At 41.9% G+C, this 19,640-nt stretch overlaps 1 protein-coding gene across 6 annotated transcripts in view; it reads left to right on the top strand.

Moving 5' to 3' along the window:
• Slc25a26 (solute carrier family 25 (S-adenosylmethionine carrier), member 26) overlaps window positions 1–19,640 on the top strand; it is a 114,260-nt gene that overhangs the window by 73,862 nt on the left and 20,758 nt on the right. For all 6 annotated transcript variants that reach the window (XM_013513718.1, XM_013513719.1, XM_013513723.1 and 3 more), the window contains one exon: window positions 9,514–9,558. In XM_013513718.1, the coding sequence (XP_013369172.1) occupies window positions 9,514–9,558 (45 nt within the window). The remainder of the gene's footprint in view (window positions 1–9,513; window positions 9,559–19,640) is intronic.

Here is a 19,640-nt window from a genome sequence, read left to right as displayed (position 1 = left end):
CCCAGGACAGCTAACAGAAGAAAGCATTAGACATGGAAGCTTGAGACTTCTGAGACACATATTACTGTTCTTAATTCTTTGCTTCTTTCTCTGTAAGAAGATAGATTATAGTTCTCTGCCTGCTGCAAGCAGTTTGTAGTGCCTCTTTGTTCATAGTCTGGCCCAGTGCTATGATTTGTTTTGCCAGTGAGTATGGGTGGGGGTTCCCGTGTGTCAGTCCTGAATTGGAGCTTCAAGAGGTGGAACAAGCTCTGCCAGCCATCTTGCTTCTGCCCTTTGGCTTGGTGTGTCACAGAATGGTCTGTTTCTCCTAATGAGATCCTGTGTGAGAGGACATGTGGAGCAAAAGCCATAGCCGCCAGATCAGCCATAGCCACCTGCAGCTCACACGTAGCATGACTGGGAAATAGAAGTTTGGCGTGCCTGAGATTTGATGACTGTTTTGTGACTATAGCAAAACTTTGGTTTACTTTAGTTTCTTACTCCTCTTTTTATTAGCTTAGAGTAATTTTTCTATATTCTTCTTCTTCTTCTTCTTTTTTTTTTTAAGCTAAGTTCTCACTATGTAGTTCAGGGTGGCCTTGAACTCACTGTGTAGTCCAAGCTCACCTTGAACTCATGCTGATCCCCCTGCCTCAGCCTCCTGAGTGCTGGGATTATAGGAGTGCACCACCACACCTGGCTTCTATATTCTTTTGAAGTTTCCATCCAACTCAATATTTTGCTTTTTTTTGAGGTATAGTAGGGAATGAACTCAGAACCTGTGCGTGCTAGGTGAGTGCTCAACCACTGAGCTACCTCCGAGCTCTTTTATCTTTTACTTTTGAGACATAGTCTTCCTGAGTTGCCCAGGCTGGCTTTGAACTTGTGATCTCCTGTCTCTGCCTTTTCAGTAGATGGAATTACAAGCGTGTACCACCATGCTGAGCTCTGTGGCCTGTCCTTCCTAATTTATCTCTTCACTGGCTGATATTCATGCACTACTGTTTGTAATTAGGGGCAAACAATGATTATTTGTGGTAGAGTATTTGCATATTGTCAGATAGTCCAGCCCACATCAGGACTAAGGAAAAGATCAGTAGTAAATTGGGGGCAGTGTCTTAAGGCAGGCTATCTAATTTATCTAATGCTGGGAACTCTATCCAGAATTATTCTTCTTGAAGCATATTTATAGATTTCAATGCCTAGGCTTTAATGTTGTTTTCTTATATCACAAGTAAGAGTTAACTGGAAAAGCATTTAACATGTTCATGAGGGGGCTGTAATTTACATGTCTCACTGCTGGGTGATTCTGAACCATCAAAGGTACATGTGTGACTGTCTCAGTTACTTTTCTCTCGTTGCTAAGGCAAAATACCTGACACCCAGAATTAAGAAAGGAAAGGTTTATTTAGCTCACAATTTGTGAGGTTCTGGTCCATACTTGGCTGGCTCCAAGGCAGAGTGGCACATGGTAGAGGGCAACACTTCATGGTGGTTGAAAACAAAAAAGCAGCAAGAGCAAAAAGGGAGGAGCAGCAGCCATCAAGCCTCTTTCCCTCCCTTATATTTTATACAGGCTGCCCGCCCGAGGGCAGGTGTAGTACTCACACCCATAATCCCAGCATTGGACCAAGAGTGAATCAAAAACTCTGGAAGACCGCCCCATGACTGCATGAGGCTTTGGGGGGACATCTAGACACAAACCATAACATTCCACTCCTGCCCCCTGAAGACTCATTCACATCCCTTTATGGAAAAGACATTTTAGTCCATCTCTAAGAGTTTCCAAAGTCCTAACAGTTTTCAGCATTGCTGAAAAGTCCAAGTCCCAAGTCTCCTCCAATATCTAAGGCAAACTCTTAGCTGTGAGCCCCTGTACAAATGAAAAGTTAAACACTTCCAACATTTAATTGCACAAGATAAACATTACCATTCCAAAAGGTACAAACAGGGGTACAAAAGAATGGGACCAAAGCAAGTCCAAAATCCAGCAGGGCAAACATTAAGTCCTGTAGTTTCACGAACAGCATCCAGGGCACTCAATGGCAAATTGTGAGCTCTATATGCCTTTGCCACTATGGCACTTCTGGTGGTTGTAGCTCCTATGGCTTCTGTCTTAAGCCTGCTTTGCTCCCTCTCTGCAGCTTTCCTTAGACAGTCCACACACCTGACTTTTTTAACCTTCTGCAGTCTCCACTGCACCATTGGCTTCACCCTCACAGCTTCACACACTATCCTCTCAGGGGCACACTGCCTGGTCTCCCAGGCATTCTTCTGAAATCTGGGTGGAAGCCTTTTTAACCTCAGAATTCTTGCATTCTGCATGTACCAAAAACCATCACCACATGGATGATGCCAAGGTCTGCTGCCAGCTGGAGCAGTAGCCAGGCTTTTCCTCTCTCTTGGCTGTGAGGGTTGAATGCCTGGATCACTGAACACTCTGAATCCAATTCAGAGGAACAAATTCTCTATACCTCTGCCATTCTGGAACCTGGTACAGCCATCGCTGCCATTCTGGAACATGTTGCTCTACAGCTTTCTCCTCAGAGCAGTCTTTCACTTTTGCAGCTTTGAGAGGCTACAAAGTGTGGAGACTTGCTGCTTCCTCTTTGATGCCCTCAGGGCATCTTTTATATTCTGTTCCTTCTCAGCAATCAAGATCTCCTCAGTCCTATCTTTGCAGTCCATAGCTTTACTGGAGCTTCCTTTCTGGCCAAACTCACAATGTTTTAAATCATCCTACTGGGCTCTTTGCTCCTGATTTACAACATAGATCTGGCTAGAAGCCCCCAACCATAGCCATGCCATAGCCTCAATATTAGACTGCCTTGAAATTTCTTCTGCCAGATTAATCAGTCTGCTACCCTTAGGCAAGATCTCTGGACACTAGCAAAATGCAGACAAACTTTCTGCGAAGCCATAATACACATCATCTGGACTCCAGCAACCAATGCTGTCCTTCTTCCCAACAGAAACCTCCCGAACCTGGTCTTTACCAGCAAGATTTCTATCAGCCTTCTGGTCTTCTCAGCTCTGACCAGAATCTCCCATACAGAACAGCCTAAAGCGTTCCAGCTCTGCTCTTTCAGGCAGCATCTCTGAACGTTTCCAAACTCTTCCCACAAGCCATTCCCAAAGACTCTGGAACTACATGGTCAGGTATAGTCATAGCAATGACCACACTTCTCTGGTACCAAATTCTGTCTTGGTTACTTTTCTCTCATTGCTGAGACGAAATACGTGACAACCAAGTTAAAGAGGGAAAGGTTTATTTAGCTCAGTTCATGGAAGTTTCAGTCCATACTTGGCTGGCTTCAAGGCAGAGTGGTACATGGCACAGGGCAACAGTCCATGGTGGTGGGAAGCAGAAAAAAGCAGCAAGAGCAAAAGGGAGGAGAGGCAGCAAGCAGCCTCTTTCTCTCCCTTACATATGCAAACTGTTGTAGCGCTTACACCCATAATCTCAGCCTTGGCCCATGAGTGAATCAAAAACTCTAGAAACCTGCCCTGTGACTGCATGAGGCTTTGGGGGACATCTAGACACAAAGCATAATGGTGACTATCCCATTGGGCAGCAAGGGACAATCCCATGGGCTGGTATAAGGTACCCAATGGAACAGTCACGATGTACCACCGGGTGGTTCAAGCCCATGGAAATGTATCAAGGAGTGGGTTCCCAAGCTGGTATGTCCTGAAGCGTGTATGTGTGCATATTATCTATGGCTTCACTAACAAATATAATCAATGGAATTTGTTTTCATATGTTTTCCCTTTTGTATATAAACAATATTGACTTCTTTTTTCTTATTATTTGCTCTGAAAACATTGTTCTAACAAATATTTGTATATTATTAGTGAAGTGGAAGAACATTCTGAGCCAGGAGACCTGTGTTGCACTGTATTCTGCCAGCAGCCTTTTCTCCTGTCTTCTTTTCTTCCCTTGTGAGGCCTGTACTGCATCTCTTTGTGTGCTAAACATTATGGGGCATTCTCTATCCACGACGCTGGGTGTGATGAGGAGTAAGCCAAACCCTTACACCCACTGCCCTCGTCACGCTTGCTGTTTTTGCCTCCTTTGCTCCCATGCCCCCTTCTTTCTTCTCCTGCATCTTTGTGGCTTTCTAAATGAGCCGATGCTAAAATATGCTGCTAGAAGGAAGAAGAGTTATAAGTGGGAAAATCAACCACACTATATCTGCTAAGGCCATTCTCAACTGCAGGAAAAAATCTTAAAAAAACCTAATTATATTTTGTCTGGGATTAAAGTTGCTTGCACATTGCGACTGAAAACATCTATTTCCTCACTCTGTGCAAGTGTTCTACCATCTTGACAGGAATTCTCATGTTAGAATTTCTGATTCTCCAGCACCGCGTTTAACTGTCTCCTTGCTGTTTTCTTGGAGGACTTACACCAGCACTGCTTAGTGTACTGTTAATCACCGTGCAGATGACTGAAAATGAACTGCATTTACTTCTTATGCACAAGAAAGAAGTTTTAGGTTTCATTAGCATGAATCCTCTTAATTTGCTGAGTGATTATTTTGAGCAGTGTGACCCACAATTCCTTCCAGAAGCCAGTGAAAATAAATGAATCACTGAAGGAATCAGTGTGTATGTGTGTACATATTACGTTGTGTGTATTTACTTATATATTAATATATTTTTTGGAGGTAGGTGCTGGGGATCAAAACTGGGGCTTTGCCACATGCTCAACCCATATTCTACCTGTGAGAGGGGCTGGGGATTTAGCTCAGTGGCACAGTGCCTGCCTGGCAAGTGCAATGTCATGAGTTCAATTCCAGTACTGGAAAAAAAAAAACAAAAAAAACCCAACCAAACAAACAAAAAATACATATTCTACCTGTGAGCTGCAGCTTCAGCCCCTATAACAATAGTTTGTTAAAAGCTCTTTCAGGGGTTTCCTTTTTTTTTAAAGAATTTCCCCAACAAAAATAGTTACTTACTAAATTTTAAATTTTGGGTACAACATGTGTCTGCGTGTGAAATGATGTTTATACAGGTTGAGTACCCCTTATCTGAAATGCTTGGAACCAGAGTGTTTCTGAATTTTGAAATATTTGCATATTCATAACAAGATATCTTGGATATAGGACCCATGTCTAAAAGTGAAATGCATCATACGCACATAGCCTAGAGGTAATTCTACACAGTTTTTGTGTTGCACCTGTGTTTGACTGCGACCCATCCCATGAGGTCAGGTGTGGAATTTTCCACATGTAGCATCATGTCTGCATTCAAAAAGTTTCTGATTTTACAGCATTGCAGATGTCAAATTTTTGAATTAGGGATGCTCAGTCTGTATTTTGCTCAGATAGACATAGGTTGGTAATTTGTCGTAATTGCGCTTGAAGACTTCCAGATGTAGGATTACATCTTAAAGCAAGTATTGAACATTAGCTATGGAGTCAGTTAATATCAAATGGTTATTTTGTGATTTTCATTTTGATGGATTAAAGTAAACTTGAGGCCTAAAACTTTAATATACTTGAGTGTTCATACTGGACATTTTCTAAGGAATTATAAATGTTAGGGCATTAGCCTACCATGTTGCTAGGTATGTTCATAAATAAGATGTTTATAATCTGTATGATATGTCTAAAATGATTTTTAAAATAGTGTAGTGTGGGGAAACATGAAAATAAGCTATTAGTAAGGGACTGTGAAATATTATGCCAAGTTCAGAAGGAAAGATTAAATTAATCAGCATGGACATATCTCTGATACATGGTTTAGGAAAACAAATTTTGGAACCTCTGTGTACTAATGTTTAATCAAAAAACTTAGATATATCCCAAACTGTTAATGACAGTTACTTTGGCTAGACTTCATTCCTTTGCATGTGGATATCCGGTTTTTCCTTCGCCTGTTGAGTGGTCTTGGCATGCTTGTTGAAAGCTCTTTGGCAGTATATTTGCAGTTCTGTTTCCAGGCTCCTCCTTTGTATTCTGTTGGTCTGTATTTCTGTCTTAATACCACTACAAAACTACTTTCTCCTTGTAGCTCTTCAATAACTTCTGAAATCAGCAAGTATGAGATCTCCAACTCTGTTCTTAGTTTCAGGTTATTAGGACCTATCCCTGTGATTTTCAGGGTAGATTTTTCTATGTTTATAAAATGTACCTTTGAGATTTTTCTGAATAGTACCTTCCTAGATCACAGAGTTGGAAATATTGTTCAGCTTTGAGGATAGTTCCGGTCCAGTACTTACTGAGAGATAAAGCATGCTTAGAATTAGTCATTGTGTGTATCACTGATGTCGTTAGTGACACCCCGCACTTGCTTCCTCTGATGCCTACACCCCGGTTTCATGTTGCTTCCTCTGCCTACCCTCCTCACACGGACTGTGCTGTAGGAGTTGCTGTGTTTGGTACTAAGGGGAGACTGTGTTGATTTGTGGTGGGTTTTCCCCTCCATCTGCCTCTTTGATGGTAGCTGGGTTTACTGCCACTCACTTATTAGTGCCCCAGGTCTTAATAGCCTTATTCAAACAAAACAGCTTAAATGCAGGCATTAAACAGGTCACCACAGTGAGCCATTTTGTAGCTTTCAGTGCAGTAGAACAGGTATGTCGTGTTTGGGAATAGAAGACCGCTGACTGCAGCTATTCATGTTCTTCATCTATAAAACATTGTAGAATAACAGCTCACCTCTGTTTGGGGTATAAACTTCGCGATTGGAAGAAACCTCGCTGTTGTGGAACTCCAGCCCAGACAGGAGGTGGCTCCTCTCTGGGGGCTGCACTCCCCTCAGCGGGAGGAGTGTTCGTGTAAGCGCGTAGCCGTGACTGCTGGCAGGCTGCCTTACACGTGTGGGACGCATTTCTACAACCACTGCTTCACACGATGAGCGACAAGTGTGCCACACACTTTTGACTTGCACATTTGAAAATTTTCTCACACATCACAAATTTATCTATGAGCGGTATTTCACTACTAGAAGCCAGAAATAAATATAATTATTTAAACATTCATAGTACATTTAATTATCTTAGACTGTTAGTTAATCTTGTTTTAGAGCATAATGCTAGGATTTACTGTTGGCTTACTTTTTAAAATAAATAACCGGTGGATTAGTTTGGCCATTCCAAATATGCAATTTTTAAATTACCTCTCTAAACGGAAGGAACAATTTAACTAATAACTTGCAATAGAGGAAAATGGGTCAAATGTTCTTCCACAGAATTCAGAATCTAATAGCAATATCGAATAAGTTCAGATAACATTTAGTGCAGTGTTACGGGTTATTTTAATCGAGATGTGAATAATTCTAGCAGAGATCATCCCAATACATTTTAATGCTTTTTTCATCTTACATATGTAAAATATTTACAATCTTGTTAAAACGTGCTATATTAGCATTTGAGAGGAGAGGAGCACATGATCTGTAACCCTGCTTCTTAGTCCTCATGGATGTATTTTACCACATACATTTTTAAAAATTTAGAAAGGGTTTTAGAAGCCTATGATGTAGGCACATTTTGAAGTTTTGATAATTTAATTGGAAATACCTCTGTTTAGTTTCAGAATGGACAGTGTCAGATGATTTTATGTTCTGGTGGACAAAGAGGAAAAAGAAAAGGAAAAGAAAATCTAAACTAAATTTGATTCCTCTCGTGGGACTTTTGACATTCACAGTGGGAATCTGCTCACTTCTGACAAGAACAAATTTCTCTGAGGTCCTCCTTTGCCATATAAGCCAGACTATTGGCATTTTTCCTCTCTCTGCTGCTTTGTCTTGGTCACTTTTCTTAACCGTGAGTGCACAATAATTCAAAGGAGGAGAGGATTATTTTGGCTCACAGTTTATAGAGGTTTCAGTTCATGCTTGCCTGGCTCCAAGGCCAGACGACATGGCAGTGGCGGGAGAAATTTTCTCTCATCGTGACAGAAGCAGAGCCAGGGGAGGGGCCGGGAAGGGAGGTTTCACCTGCCTGCTGCCACAGTGACCCGAGTCTTCTGCCCAAGCCCCGCCTCCTGACAGCAAGTCAGGTGCAGTGCCTGCGTAACCCCTCACCTCCTCAAGGGCCTGCCTGTGGCCCCGGGAAGCGTTGGGGGCACCGAGATGTACACTGTGACACGGCTGAAAGAAGGGTTTCTCTGTGGGCGCTGTCTCTTACACTCAGGGCAGTCGTTCGTTTTGAGTTAGGTGCTGCTAGACTTCAAATTTCTAAGTACACACAAATATTCAGAAGTAGCTCAGTGCCGTGGTTCTTGCGAAGGTAGGCACTCTTCATCTGTCCGTAGGTCAGGGTACGGCGGCCCTGGCATGCGCAAGGTGCCGTCCGTGTCGCCACAGACCCTGGCCTGTGGGTCGGTGACTAGATATAAGTAGTGGTGGGCCTGCTGCAGTTTAGTCATTTATTTTTTAGGAAACATGAAGGCGGCTTCTGTTTTAGAATTTCAGGAAGTGTAACAGCAGATCCATTGTACTAGGAGTAATTTTTCTTCCGATAAATCCTGTCAGATGTCCCTTCGGTGGTGTGGTAGAGGCAGGGCTATGAATACCTAAGTCTTTAGGCATGTTACGTAGCTGCTCAGACTCCTCATCTATAGCAGAGGTTGGTAATAACTGGCTGCCTTGCACTGTTCTTAAGAGGATTTGGTGAAGTAAAACTATAAAGACCTGATGATTTTAGCCTGTATTGTTAGCAACTCACTGTAACTACTTCCTGTGTAAGTCGCTGTTGAGTCTTTTCTCTCCCTGACTGCCCTTGACCTGGGGCAGGAGTCAGGCCACTTCCATCCGGCTCTGGGTGGACGGTGCTCCTCCAGCCACCGCTCCGGGGCCGGATGCTCTGTCCTGGATCCCAAACTCAGCCTGTTCTTGCAGTGCTCTGTCCCCTTCTCTCTTCCCTGCGTGCCCTCTGCTACGCATCCTTCTCCTTTCTCTCCCTTTCCTTGCCTTTTCTTTCCCCTCCTTCTCCTCCCTTTCCCTTTTCTTTATGCTTCTCTCCTCTCTCCTTTCTGTCCTCTTCTGTCCCCCTCCTCTGTCTGCCCGTCCCCTCCGTCTCTCTCTCCATTGCTCACTCCTCCTTTTCCTCTCCACTTGCCTTCTCTCTCCTCCCGCTCCTGTCTCTCTCCCCCATGCTCCGTTCCCTTCCTGCCGTCTGTTGTCCGCCCTCTCCAGCTCCTGGTCCCTCCGCACTCCCTCCTCCATCTTCTGTCCCATTTCTTTTTTAAGTCCTAATACGTTGAGCACTAAGCTGCAGATGAGCCGGAACTCCCGAGTAGAAAGCTGTCAAGTCTTTGCATGTCACAGCGAATCACAGCATCGTTCTGTGTCCTTGGACTCCAGACCTTGTGGAGGATCTGCAGTTATAATTTGCCTCTTTTTTCTAAGTGTGTACGTTTACCTGTGAGTTTGTTTAGCCATATGTATGTGTGTATATATGTGTGTGTGTGTGTGTATTCTAAACAGTAATTATAGGTTCTTATAATAATAATGCTAGGCAAACTGCTAGGCAAACACTGACTTTTCTAATTTGTGTAATTTTTTCTCCTCTATTTCCAGATTCCTTTTTCATTGGTCCAGTTCCCCTTGTGGGAGTACTTAAAGGTAAGTTTAAAATCCATCTCTATCACAAATGTCCAACGGTTTGAGTGTGGCAGAGAGTAGTACAATATTGACTAGAAGTTTAAAAACTCAAATAACTTCCGTATTTGCGGTTCTTTGTTTACCCAGTGGGATTTTATTTCTCATCACTTTGTACGTGTGTGTTTGTGTGCCCAAGGTGAGGAGTAACAATGAAGATTAAGTGTGAGGGGAAAGAAAGACAGGCTTTGAATAGCAAGGCCTGCTCCACAGGTCAGAGCAGGCAGGATGGGGAGCAGAGGGCCTTGGGGCCTGACTGTTCTTCCGTCTCCCACTGCCCTGCCCACTCCTGCCTGCCTTGAGTAGGACTCGGAGCCCCTAGTGAAAAGCAGCAGAATGTGGGGACTTGTGAGTCAACCCTGGAGAGAACCATTTGTTCACAGAGAAACACAATGTAAAAGCCTGTGTTCGTAATATGCGTGGATGTTGCATTAGGTTTTCATCATCTGATGCAGTGATACTGAAAATTGTGACTCGTGATAGGAATTGTGTGGGTCTTTGCCAGCACTTCAAAGATATTTGAGAACGTTTTACATAGTAAGGAAAAGTTTGTTTTGTTAAACTTCAGCACCTGTGCATACGTGTGTGTGTCTATACTGGCTTGCAGTGTAAAATGTGTTTCTTGCTGGAATAACGGTCAGAAAGATTGAAAGCCATGCTCAAATAAAAACAATTCATAAATGACCAAATTGGAGGCATTAGCTAATTCAAAAATAAAGGAATTGCACCTATAATTTTGTAGTCATTATTGATGGAGTGTTTGTACAAAGTATCTTTTGAAGAATATCCTAAGAGTTACTTGGACTCTGAAATAAATTCTTTTGAGGTGATACACTAAAGGTTAATAAACTGAGACAGAACATTACACTTCAACTCTGGAATCTTGAGTATTGAGAAATGTTTCTTACAAGTGATCTGATTTTAAGCAGTCGTACTGCTCATTTAACAGTTTTTTGGGGTCTTGTGTTTTGTTATTTTACCGTTTCCTTTATGGTTGATGGTGAAAATAGATTATTCAGGCAGTGTTTCGGGTCACGATGTGACAGCTACCCAGTGAGAAGGCCACATTCCATTAGCATACCAATTCTCCTCTCTAGTGTGTGACAAAAGAACAATGAAGCCAACAGCTGTCCAGCAAACAAGACCCCTTTATCAGTTCTTCAATAACCAGCATTCACACAGATTCTGCACACTCTGACATCCTGATGCCTGACTCAGTGAAGGAATGTTCTGAGGTCCAGAAGCAGAAAAGGCATGGGATTTATTTCTTCCCAATGTTAAGGCCATTTGTAGGATTCTAGCTAGTTAAGAAATGTCTTGGATTTTTCAGAGTAAACAATACTGTGTTTTAGTTTTTATTTTTCTTATTTTGAATTTAATTAAAATTAGTCTTTGAGTAACTCTAAATGTATGCCGTCATTTTCCATACATATTTCTTTGTGTGTTGGTATGTGTTTCAGTATGTAACGATCACGTTCCTAAGGAGGCATCCGTACATGTATACAATGCATCTTAATTCGTCTTTTCATCTCCCCGCTCTTCCTCCCTAAACCCTGCCTGTGTCTCTTGGTCTCCTTCCCTTTTGGAAAAGATCCCCCTCATTATTTAGTATCGTCTGTCTTTTGTCTTACTCTTTAATCATGTGTGCTTTGGGCCTCTCATATAAGGGAAGCCATGTGATATTTAAGCTGCTTCATTTCATTTAGCATTATGGCCTCAAGGTGAATCCATTTTCCTACGGTAACTCAAGTTTATTCCTCTTTATGGTAGAGCAGTTCTCCATTGTGTATAAATGCCACATTCTCTTTATCCAATCCATTCATCTACTGATGGACATATAGGCTATCACTTCCAACATTCAGGTCTTAGGAGTTGTGGTGCTATAAACATGGGTATCGCTTTTCCCCATTCAATATGATGTTGTCTGTTGGTTTGTCATAAATGATTTATGTCACATTGTGTACGGTCCTTTTAAATTTCTTCAGGGTTTTTTATCATTAATGGATGTTGCATTTTGTCAAAAGCTTTTTCTGTGTCAGTTGATATAATCATGTAATTTTTTCCTTCACTTCTGTTTATGTGATGTATTACATTTATTGATTTGTGTACATTGAACCATACCTGCATCTCTGGGATAAAGCCTACTTGGTCATGACATACGATCTTTTTTATGATTTGTTGCATTGTTGGCTAGTATCTTATTAAAGATTTTTGCATCTGTGTTCATTAGAGAGGTTGGCCTATAATTATGTCTCTCTTTTTTTTGGTTAGGTCCTTTCCTGGTTTTGGAAGCAGGGTAATGCTAGCTTTCAAGAAATGACTTTGGGAGTACACCTTCCTTTCAAGTTCATTAAAGTTTGAGAAGTATTGGCCTTAGATCTTCCCTGAAGTTCTTATAGAATTCAGTAGTGAATCTATCAGGTCTTGGGCTTTTCTTAGATGGTAGGTTTATTTTTTTTTTAATTACTGCTTCAATTTCATTGGCAGTTACTGGATTATTCAGAGATTTTATGTCTTCTTGGTTCTATTTTGATATTTAATATGTATCTAGGAATTTATCCATTTCTTTTGGATTCTCAATTTATTGGAGTACAGATTCTCAAAGTAGTTACTAATACGCTTCACTTCAGCAAGTCTACTGTGATTTCAACTTCGTCATTTCGAATTACTGTGATTTGGGTCTTTTTCTTTTTTTGGTAAGATTGGTGTCTTAGTTACTTTTCCTATTGCTGAGACACAGTGCCAACACCCACAAGTTAAAGGAGGAAAGGGGTGTGTCAGCTCACAGTTTGTAGAAGTTTCAGTCCATAGTCAGGGTTCTATATGCCTCACTTATCTGACGAGATTGGACGCATTCAGGGTGGTATGGCCATAGACTGCCTCATGTATCTGTATGCTCAATTCTTTCCCCATACTTGGAAAGTTTTCTGCTGTTATTTCTGTCAACAGGTTTTTTTAAAAATGCCCTTTGTGTTGTCTTCTGATTTTTCACTAATTCCAATTAGTCTTGGTCATATTTGGATTATGTAACAGCTATTTTTTTTTGTTTTGTTTTGTTTTTGTTTTGTTTTTCTCCGGTACCGGGAACCGAACTCACGACCTTGCGCTTGCCAGGCAGGCGCTTTTGCCGCTGAGCTAAATCCCCAGCCCCTATGTAACAGCTATTGAATCCAATTTTCATGTTCACTTGTTTTCGTGTTCTCTTGTTTTTCGTGTTCTGAATAACTAGTCACCAGCATCAGTCCTGTCTTCTAAGTTCTCTACTCTGTTCTCATACTGGTTTCTTGTGTTACCCATGCTTTCAATAGAATATTTAATCTTCTGAATTTCTGTTTGGTATCTTTTCATGGACTCTAATTCTTTGCTAAACTGGTCATTCATGTTTTGTTCTTTTAGTTTGCTAACTTTTTATTAGTGTTTTCTGTAAACTCCCTCATTATTTTGTTTAGTAGGTCTGTTATCTGTTTAGTTGTATTTTCTTTGGTGCCATATACCTTATTAATCTGAATGTTTACCTCTTCTGTTAGCCTTTGGAATATGTTGGCTGTATGGCTTTTGATTGCCTCCCCCTCTGTGTCCCATGGATCAGCTTTGGGGGAGTTTTTGGAGGCATTTTGTTGTCTTGTCTTTTCACGTTCCTGTTGTTGTAGGGCTTTTTCCTTTGTTTTTGTGCTGAGGTTTGTGGGTTGATTATAGTAGAAGACTTTGTTGCTAGTATAGAGACCTCTTCGGTGTGTGCTTTTCAATGATGCATCTTGGACATGGCTAACTGTAAGCCTTGGATGTTTCCTTCCTTTATTTGAGGTAGGAGGCTGCTGTATATTTGGCCCGGCACCCAATTTTGTGGGAATGGGCCACAGCATTGTTAACACAAAGGCAACCCAGATACCGGCATCCAGAGAAAACCAGTTGATAGTAACAACTGTGCCATCAGTTCAATAGCAGTACGTAGTGGATTGACAACTGGTGGTCAACTTATAACCCCCAGCTGAACTGAGTAAGCGTGGTGCTGGGTGTAGGAGGCCAACCTGAGGACTGTTGCCAGCAGCATAACAGGCAGAACTGGAGAAGGAAAGTGAGGCTGTTGCCAGCGGAGAAAGGCTGTTGGGAGCTGGTAGAAGCTGTAAGGTGCTGTTGGTTTTTTGGAGGGAGCTCGTCATGCGGGCTTTCCTGATGAACTTGGAGGTTTTCATTCTCCAAGGAGCTCGGGACCTTGTTGGCACTGACAATAGCTTTGGTTCGCTTTTGGGGGAGGTCTGGTCACCTTGAGTATCACTTCCTGGCTCCAGAGGGGAAGATGGTGCACTGCCGGTTTCCTGGAGAAGCTTGCTGCATTGGCTTTCCTGATGGGAACTTGGCCGTCTTGATCATCGGAGGAGCTCAGGACCTCACTGTTGGTGAGGATGGCTGTGGGACCTTTTGGGGGAGCTCTGATTCTTCTGAGCATCGCTTCCTGGCTCCAGTGCAGATCCCTCAGCCTGCTAGCACAGATCCTCATCCCGCTGGCACAGACTTCCTAGATTCCACCACTGACCTTTGGGCCTTTGCAGTGCAGATCCGTGCAACAGGCCTGCGTGAGATATTGTTATGAGTTCTAGGTCCTCAGCTGGACTCCTGCAGGACATTTCTGTGGGATTCAGGCCCTTAGCTGGATTCTTGGTCTATAGTCTATGGACAGATTTCCATATATATAAGGACAGATTTCCATATATATAAAGACAGATTTTCATATATATAAAGCAGATTTCCATATATATAAAGACAGATTTTCATATATATAAAGCAGATTTCCATATATATAAAGACAGATTTTCCCGATCTATAAAAGATTCCTTTTATATATCGTTCTTTGGGTACTATTATAAATAATCATATGAAGTATGTGTCCTGTATTATATTATTGTTTCCCCTTGCAAATAAGCCCCAAACCATAACATAGTAAAATTAGCAAGCATAATAGTGTTAAAGACAAACTGGATATTCACACACCATAAGAATCAATTATGTACCACCCTTAATTGTAGAAAAGAGACCTATAATTATAATGTATTATAGCTTGTGTCTAGATTTCAGTGAGGTCATATGGTTTTTTTCGGAGGTGGCTGAATCTAGAGCATGTGACTGATTTGTGGTGCAATGCTAGGATTAAGGGTGCCGGCATTCACAGTAGGTGACTGCTGCATCAGTCCACTGATTGGACTGGCACCATCCCAATCCTGGTAGACTGGATACCATACAAAGGACAGAAGGAGGCTTGTCTATCTCCCTTCCTCTCCTCCTTCCTCCCCTTGTTACTTTTGCTGTCTTCTACCTCCATGAACTGTTGTCCCTCTGCCATGTGCCACCCTGCCTTGGAGTCAGACAGTTATGGACTGAAATCTCCACAAACTGTGAGCTGAATAAACCTTTCTTCCTTTAACTTTAGGCATCAGAAAACTAAGACATAATGTAAATACTAAGACAAACAAAATATTGACATACAGTAAATATCTACTAAATGCAGCATCTGTAACTTCACTACCAGTTGAACACTATTTGACAGTAGTAGTACAGTGTTAACTATCTAAAGATTCATTAAGCTTGGTAGTTATACTGATAGAGACAGAGGGAATGGAAAACATGAGAATGAAAGAAAAAAAATACTCCATTTCATGCGACTGGTAGAATGTGGTGTCTGCATAGACTGGTTTGCTCAATGTATCAGTTCCAGGAGAAGCATATTAAAGATGGAAAGGGGAATGATAGAGTAAACACGTGAGTGCACCTGCATGGAGATGCTTCATACGAGCTCACTTACTACCTGAAATTAAATATAATGTGTCACTGTGGAAGAAAACCTGAAAATAAGATTAAAGTACTTCTGTTTCAGGTTATTAGTAAAGTCAGTATAAGTTGCCAATTAAGATTTTGGCAAGGGCCAGGGGGATAGTGCAGAAATAAGGTGCTTGTCTAGCTTATATGAGGCCTTGGATTAGATCTCTAGCACCACAAAAAAAGAAGACGACAAAGGAAAAAATAATTTTAGCAAAATCACATTCAGATGAAGCAAGCACCATTTTTTTTTTCTTTTTTGGTGCTGGAGTATGAAGAAATAGAAATCTTTTAACAAGTCAAAAAGTAAGCCAATTTGAATTCTTAATTTACATTTTAGAAGACATAAGACACTTTACAGAAAATTAGAATTCCTCAGTGTCTTTTTGTTCAAATTATAAAATTAATGTGCAGCTTTTTAAAATTTCTAGGCTATTGAGGAGTCCATATTAGGAGTGTATTAATTAGAAAAATATGACATTCTTCCTCCTTTTCACTGAGATTCATGGAGTTAAACAAATGTTTTAAAAATGTTTGTGTTTTATAGTGAAGCCATTGTGCATGGTAGGGAGAAACGACAGACATGAAACTTGTATGTAAGGATATGTTAGTTTGTGTGCTTTAGTCCCAGCTACTCAAGAGGCCAAGATCTATTGAGTCCAGAGACCTTGAATCTTTAAGAACAAATCATAGCAAAGCCAAAGAGGGAGACGGAAGATGTAGCTCACTGGTAGCGTACGTGCTTACTGTTACTGAGTTTGATTCCCAGCACCAAAAAAAATGAGGGAGGGAGGGAAGGTAGGAGGGAAGGAGGGAGGGGAGGCGGGGGAGGGTGAGAATGAATGTCGTTATTGTAAGGGCCTGAGAACATGTAGCGAAGGGGATGGCTTCTGGAAGCCTGGGTTCTTCTCTCAGCCCCTCAGGAAGCGCCTGGGTTCCTCTCAGCTCCAGGCATCCTGCTGCAGTTACAGGTATGGGGCCCGGCTCTTAACACAGTATATTCCTTCAGTGAGGTTTCGCCAGGCTTTCTGGGTCCCCTTGTCTAGGGAGTCAGGGATCTTTTGTAAAAATAAACCCATAATAAGACAAAAAAAAAAGAAATGCATGTCTTTCTTCTTAAAGGCATTTTCCTCCTATAGATATGGTCCATTAAGATAAAATGATGCTGTGGAAGTCACATGAACTTTTTCTGGCTGGACTGAAGTGTGAGAGAAGAGGAGTTTTGCCCCCTTTAGTTTGACCAGATTATTGTATATATTAAGAGCCAAGCATGGTGGCACATACCTACAGTCTTAGGGAAGCTGAAACAGGAGAATCTCAAATTCAATCCCTCCAGGGCAATTTAATGAAACAGTGCCTCAAAATAAATAAAAAGGTCAAAAAGGGGCACTAGGGATGTAGCTCAGAGTTCCCAGGTACCACTAAAAACTACAGACTGTGCAGATATATGCTTTTAAAACTGTCTGCTCTTAGTTCCTTGGGAAGTCTAAGACCCTGCCAGTACTAGATCTCAAGGGATGCACCTGTACCTTTTCATAAACCCAACTTCCTTTTTAAAAAACTGGGAAGAGGGGCGTGTTGGCTTTGTCTGTATTTGTCCTTTAGGCTTGCTCACTGGCTCTTTCCAAGCAGTCAGGGGCTTCAGTGTGTTCGGCTTGGGTGTGCGATGTGACGCGTGTGCACTGCCTCTTGCCCTGCTCCGTCGATGGCAGCCCCCCGCCGGCTGAGCCCAACTGATGCTCGGCTTCCCGCGTCCAGCTCACCGGAGGGCCGCATCAGTCCAGATCAAGTTAAGCCACCGTGTGGAGCCTATTTGCCATCCCTGATTACTAGGGGTTCTGTACTGACCTCAGAATATAAATTTGGATTAGGATGGTTGGCTATGTCATGTTTTTCTGTTTTTTACACAAGGGTAAAATTATCAAGCCCTGCTTCACACTGCAGTTATTTATGTCTGTAGGGAACATTTGCAGGACCCAGTGGGCTTTAGAAATGAAAGATGACAAAAGCAGGCGGCCCCTCCTTCTATTTTTCTGGTGCTGTGGAAGATAGAGCTGACTTGTTAGTGTGTCTGCTTCATGTAGAGGGACTTCTCAGAGCAAGTTGTTTGATTCATTTTAACTATTTTTGATAAGCATCCTCTGCATGTATGTGTGTGTGATATTGGGGATCAAACCCAGGGGTGCTGTACGACTGAGCTATAGCCCTAGCTCTGTCTTTATTTTTAATTTAAAGCAGGGTATTGCTAAGTTAACCAGGTGTAAGACTTGTAATGCTCCTGCCTCAGCCTCCCAGAGTGCTGGGGGTACAGGTGTATGCCACCACACCTGACTGATAAACACGTTTTTAAAAAGTTTTAACACATAATAATTGGACATATTTATGGGTACAGTGTGATGATTTGATACTGTATAATATTCATTGAAACATTTATCATTTCTTGGTGATGATAAACTCTTCTAGCTTTCATTATTAATAAAAAATTTTGAATGCTTGCTATGCACTTAAACATAGCAAGGCAATGTTTAGGCAAACAGGCAATGTTCTTTGGTAGATAGAAATATTAAAAATAATCAAAACTGTTCTTGTTGGCCTATACTATCATAATCATCGTTTGTGATAATTTGTTTTATTGTTACCATTACTCAGATATTGAGACATTAAATGAGTGGGGCTATTTTTCCCAAAACTTAAAAAAAACCCAAAACTTAAGAGATGCAGAAAGTTCAGAGAACCCTAATTAGAATAAATACCTTCAACAAAACCTAGCGACACATAGCAAAAAAAAAACCTAAACAATATAAACTGTAAAACTTAACTGTTTACTAAGCAAACCTTGCAATTTAGCCTATTTTGTTTCTGCTCAAGAACAGTAAGTATCTTTTCCTTTTCAAGACTTCTCATAAATTCCTATCTTTACCAGTTGACTTATTTACAGGGCACTGATCTAAAAGTCTTAACCAGGCAGAACACTGTGCAGTATCACTAAAAGCAAAGTCCAGATGAGCCAAAGTTGGTGCTGCTTACAGCCAAATTGAGCCTGTGTACTCCTGTTCCTAGTTAGCAGTTAGGTGTATCCAATTTTAATGATGGAAACGACCTGTGTGGGACATCCATGTTAGCCTTTTTGGTCGCTTGATTATATCTCTGAAGCATTGTGTAATAGCAACGAAAGCCTTTGTAATTCCCAGTTATTTTTTTATATGCTTTTCAGTTCAGAACTTAGTTTTAGAAATCTCTTTTAAGCATATTAGTGTTGGAATACTTCACAGAGAGGTGGCTCATCTGACTGAGTAGTGAAATTACAGACAGCTTTAGTGTTACTAGTTGTTAAAGTGTATATGTGAACACTGCACAGTGGCTTGACCGCTGGTGCTGTGGGAACATACCCATGAAAGTCACTACCTGCTGCCTCTGTTCACCGCCATGAGCACTGCGGCAAGACCCGCACAGGGATGATACCGAGAGCAAACCTACACTTGAAAACCTCTATGCTGTCTTTTCCGTTGGCTTAGCCATCTGATGTTACTCATTTGGAATTGGGTAGATGATTTTGTACCCAATTTATCATTGCAATATAAAAAAAAGAAGCAAAATTTCAATCTTGTGAGACTGGAAGCCACATGAGTTCTTTAAGTAGACCAGGGGAAGAAGTCCCAACTTGTAAATTTTCCTGCATTGAAGCCAGATCGCTAAGCTTCATTTTGTGGTTCTTAGGAAGATAGTGTATATTTGGGTGGGTCCCCCCGGTAGGTCGCCCCCCTCCCCGGGTGAGTCCCTCCCACCCCCAGTACCGGGAATCAAACTCACGACCTCACGCTTGCCAGGCAGGCGCTGTGCCGCTGAGCTAAATCCCCAACCCCAGGTCTTTTGAAGTGAAGTGCAAAGCCATCTCTTCCCGCTGTTCTTTGGTCGGTAGCAGACACCTGCCAGGCACAGCCTCCGGGCACTGCCCCGTGAACGCCAACGGTGAGGTGTGTTTGGGGGCAGATTCCCTTGTGTGACCGCCTCCAGCAAAGTGAAGAATTTGGAAATTAGAACAATCCGTTAATTTTTATAGCGATATCACTGAGTATCCTAATGGATAAAGAAATGTCTTTAATTGAAAAAGGTTGATGTTTTAAAAATTGCATGCTTTTAAATAATAGTTACTGGGCCCCCAGCGCATGGGGAGCCATGCGGCGGCGAGCGCTATTGCGCGCCGGCCCTTAGGCCGGCCGCCGCCGCTCAATTGG

Source organism: Chinchilla lanigera, unplaced genomic scaffold, assembly GCF_000276665.1.
Source record: "Chinchilla lanigera isolate Chin_1 unplaced genomic scaffold, ChiLan1.0 scaffold00020, whole genome shotgun sequence".
In the NCBI taxonomy this organism is placed as follows: Eukaryota; Metazoa; Chordata; class Mammalia; order Rodentia; family Chinchillidae; genus Chinchilla; species Chinchilla lanigera.
This window is presented reverse-complemented; position numbering and strand designations above follow the sequence as displayed.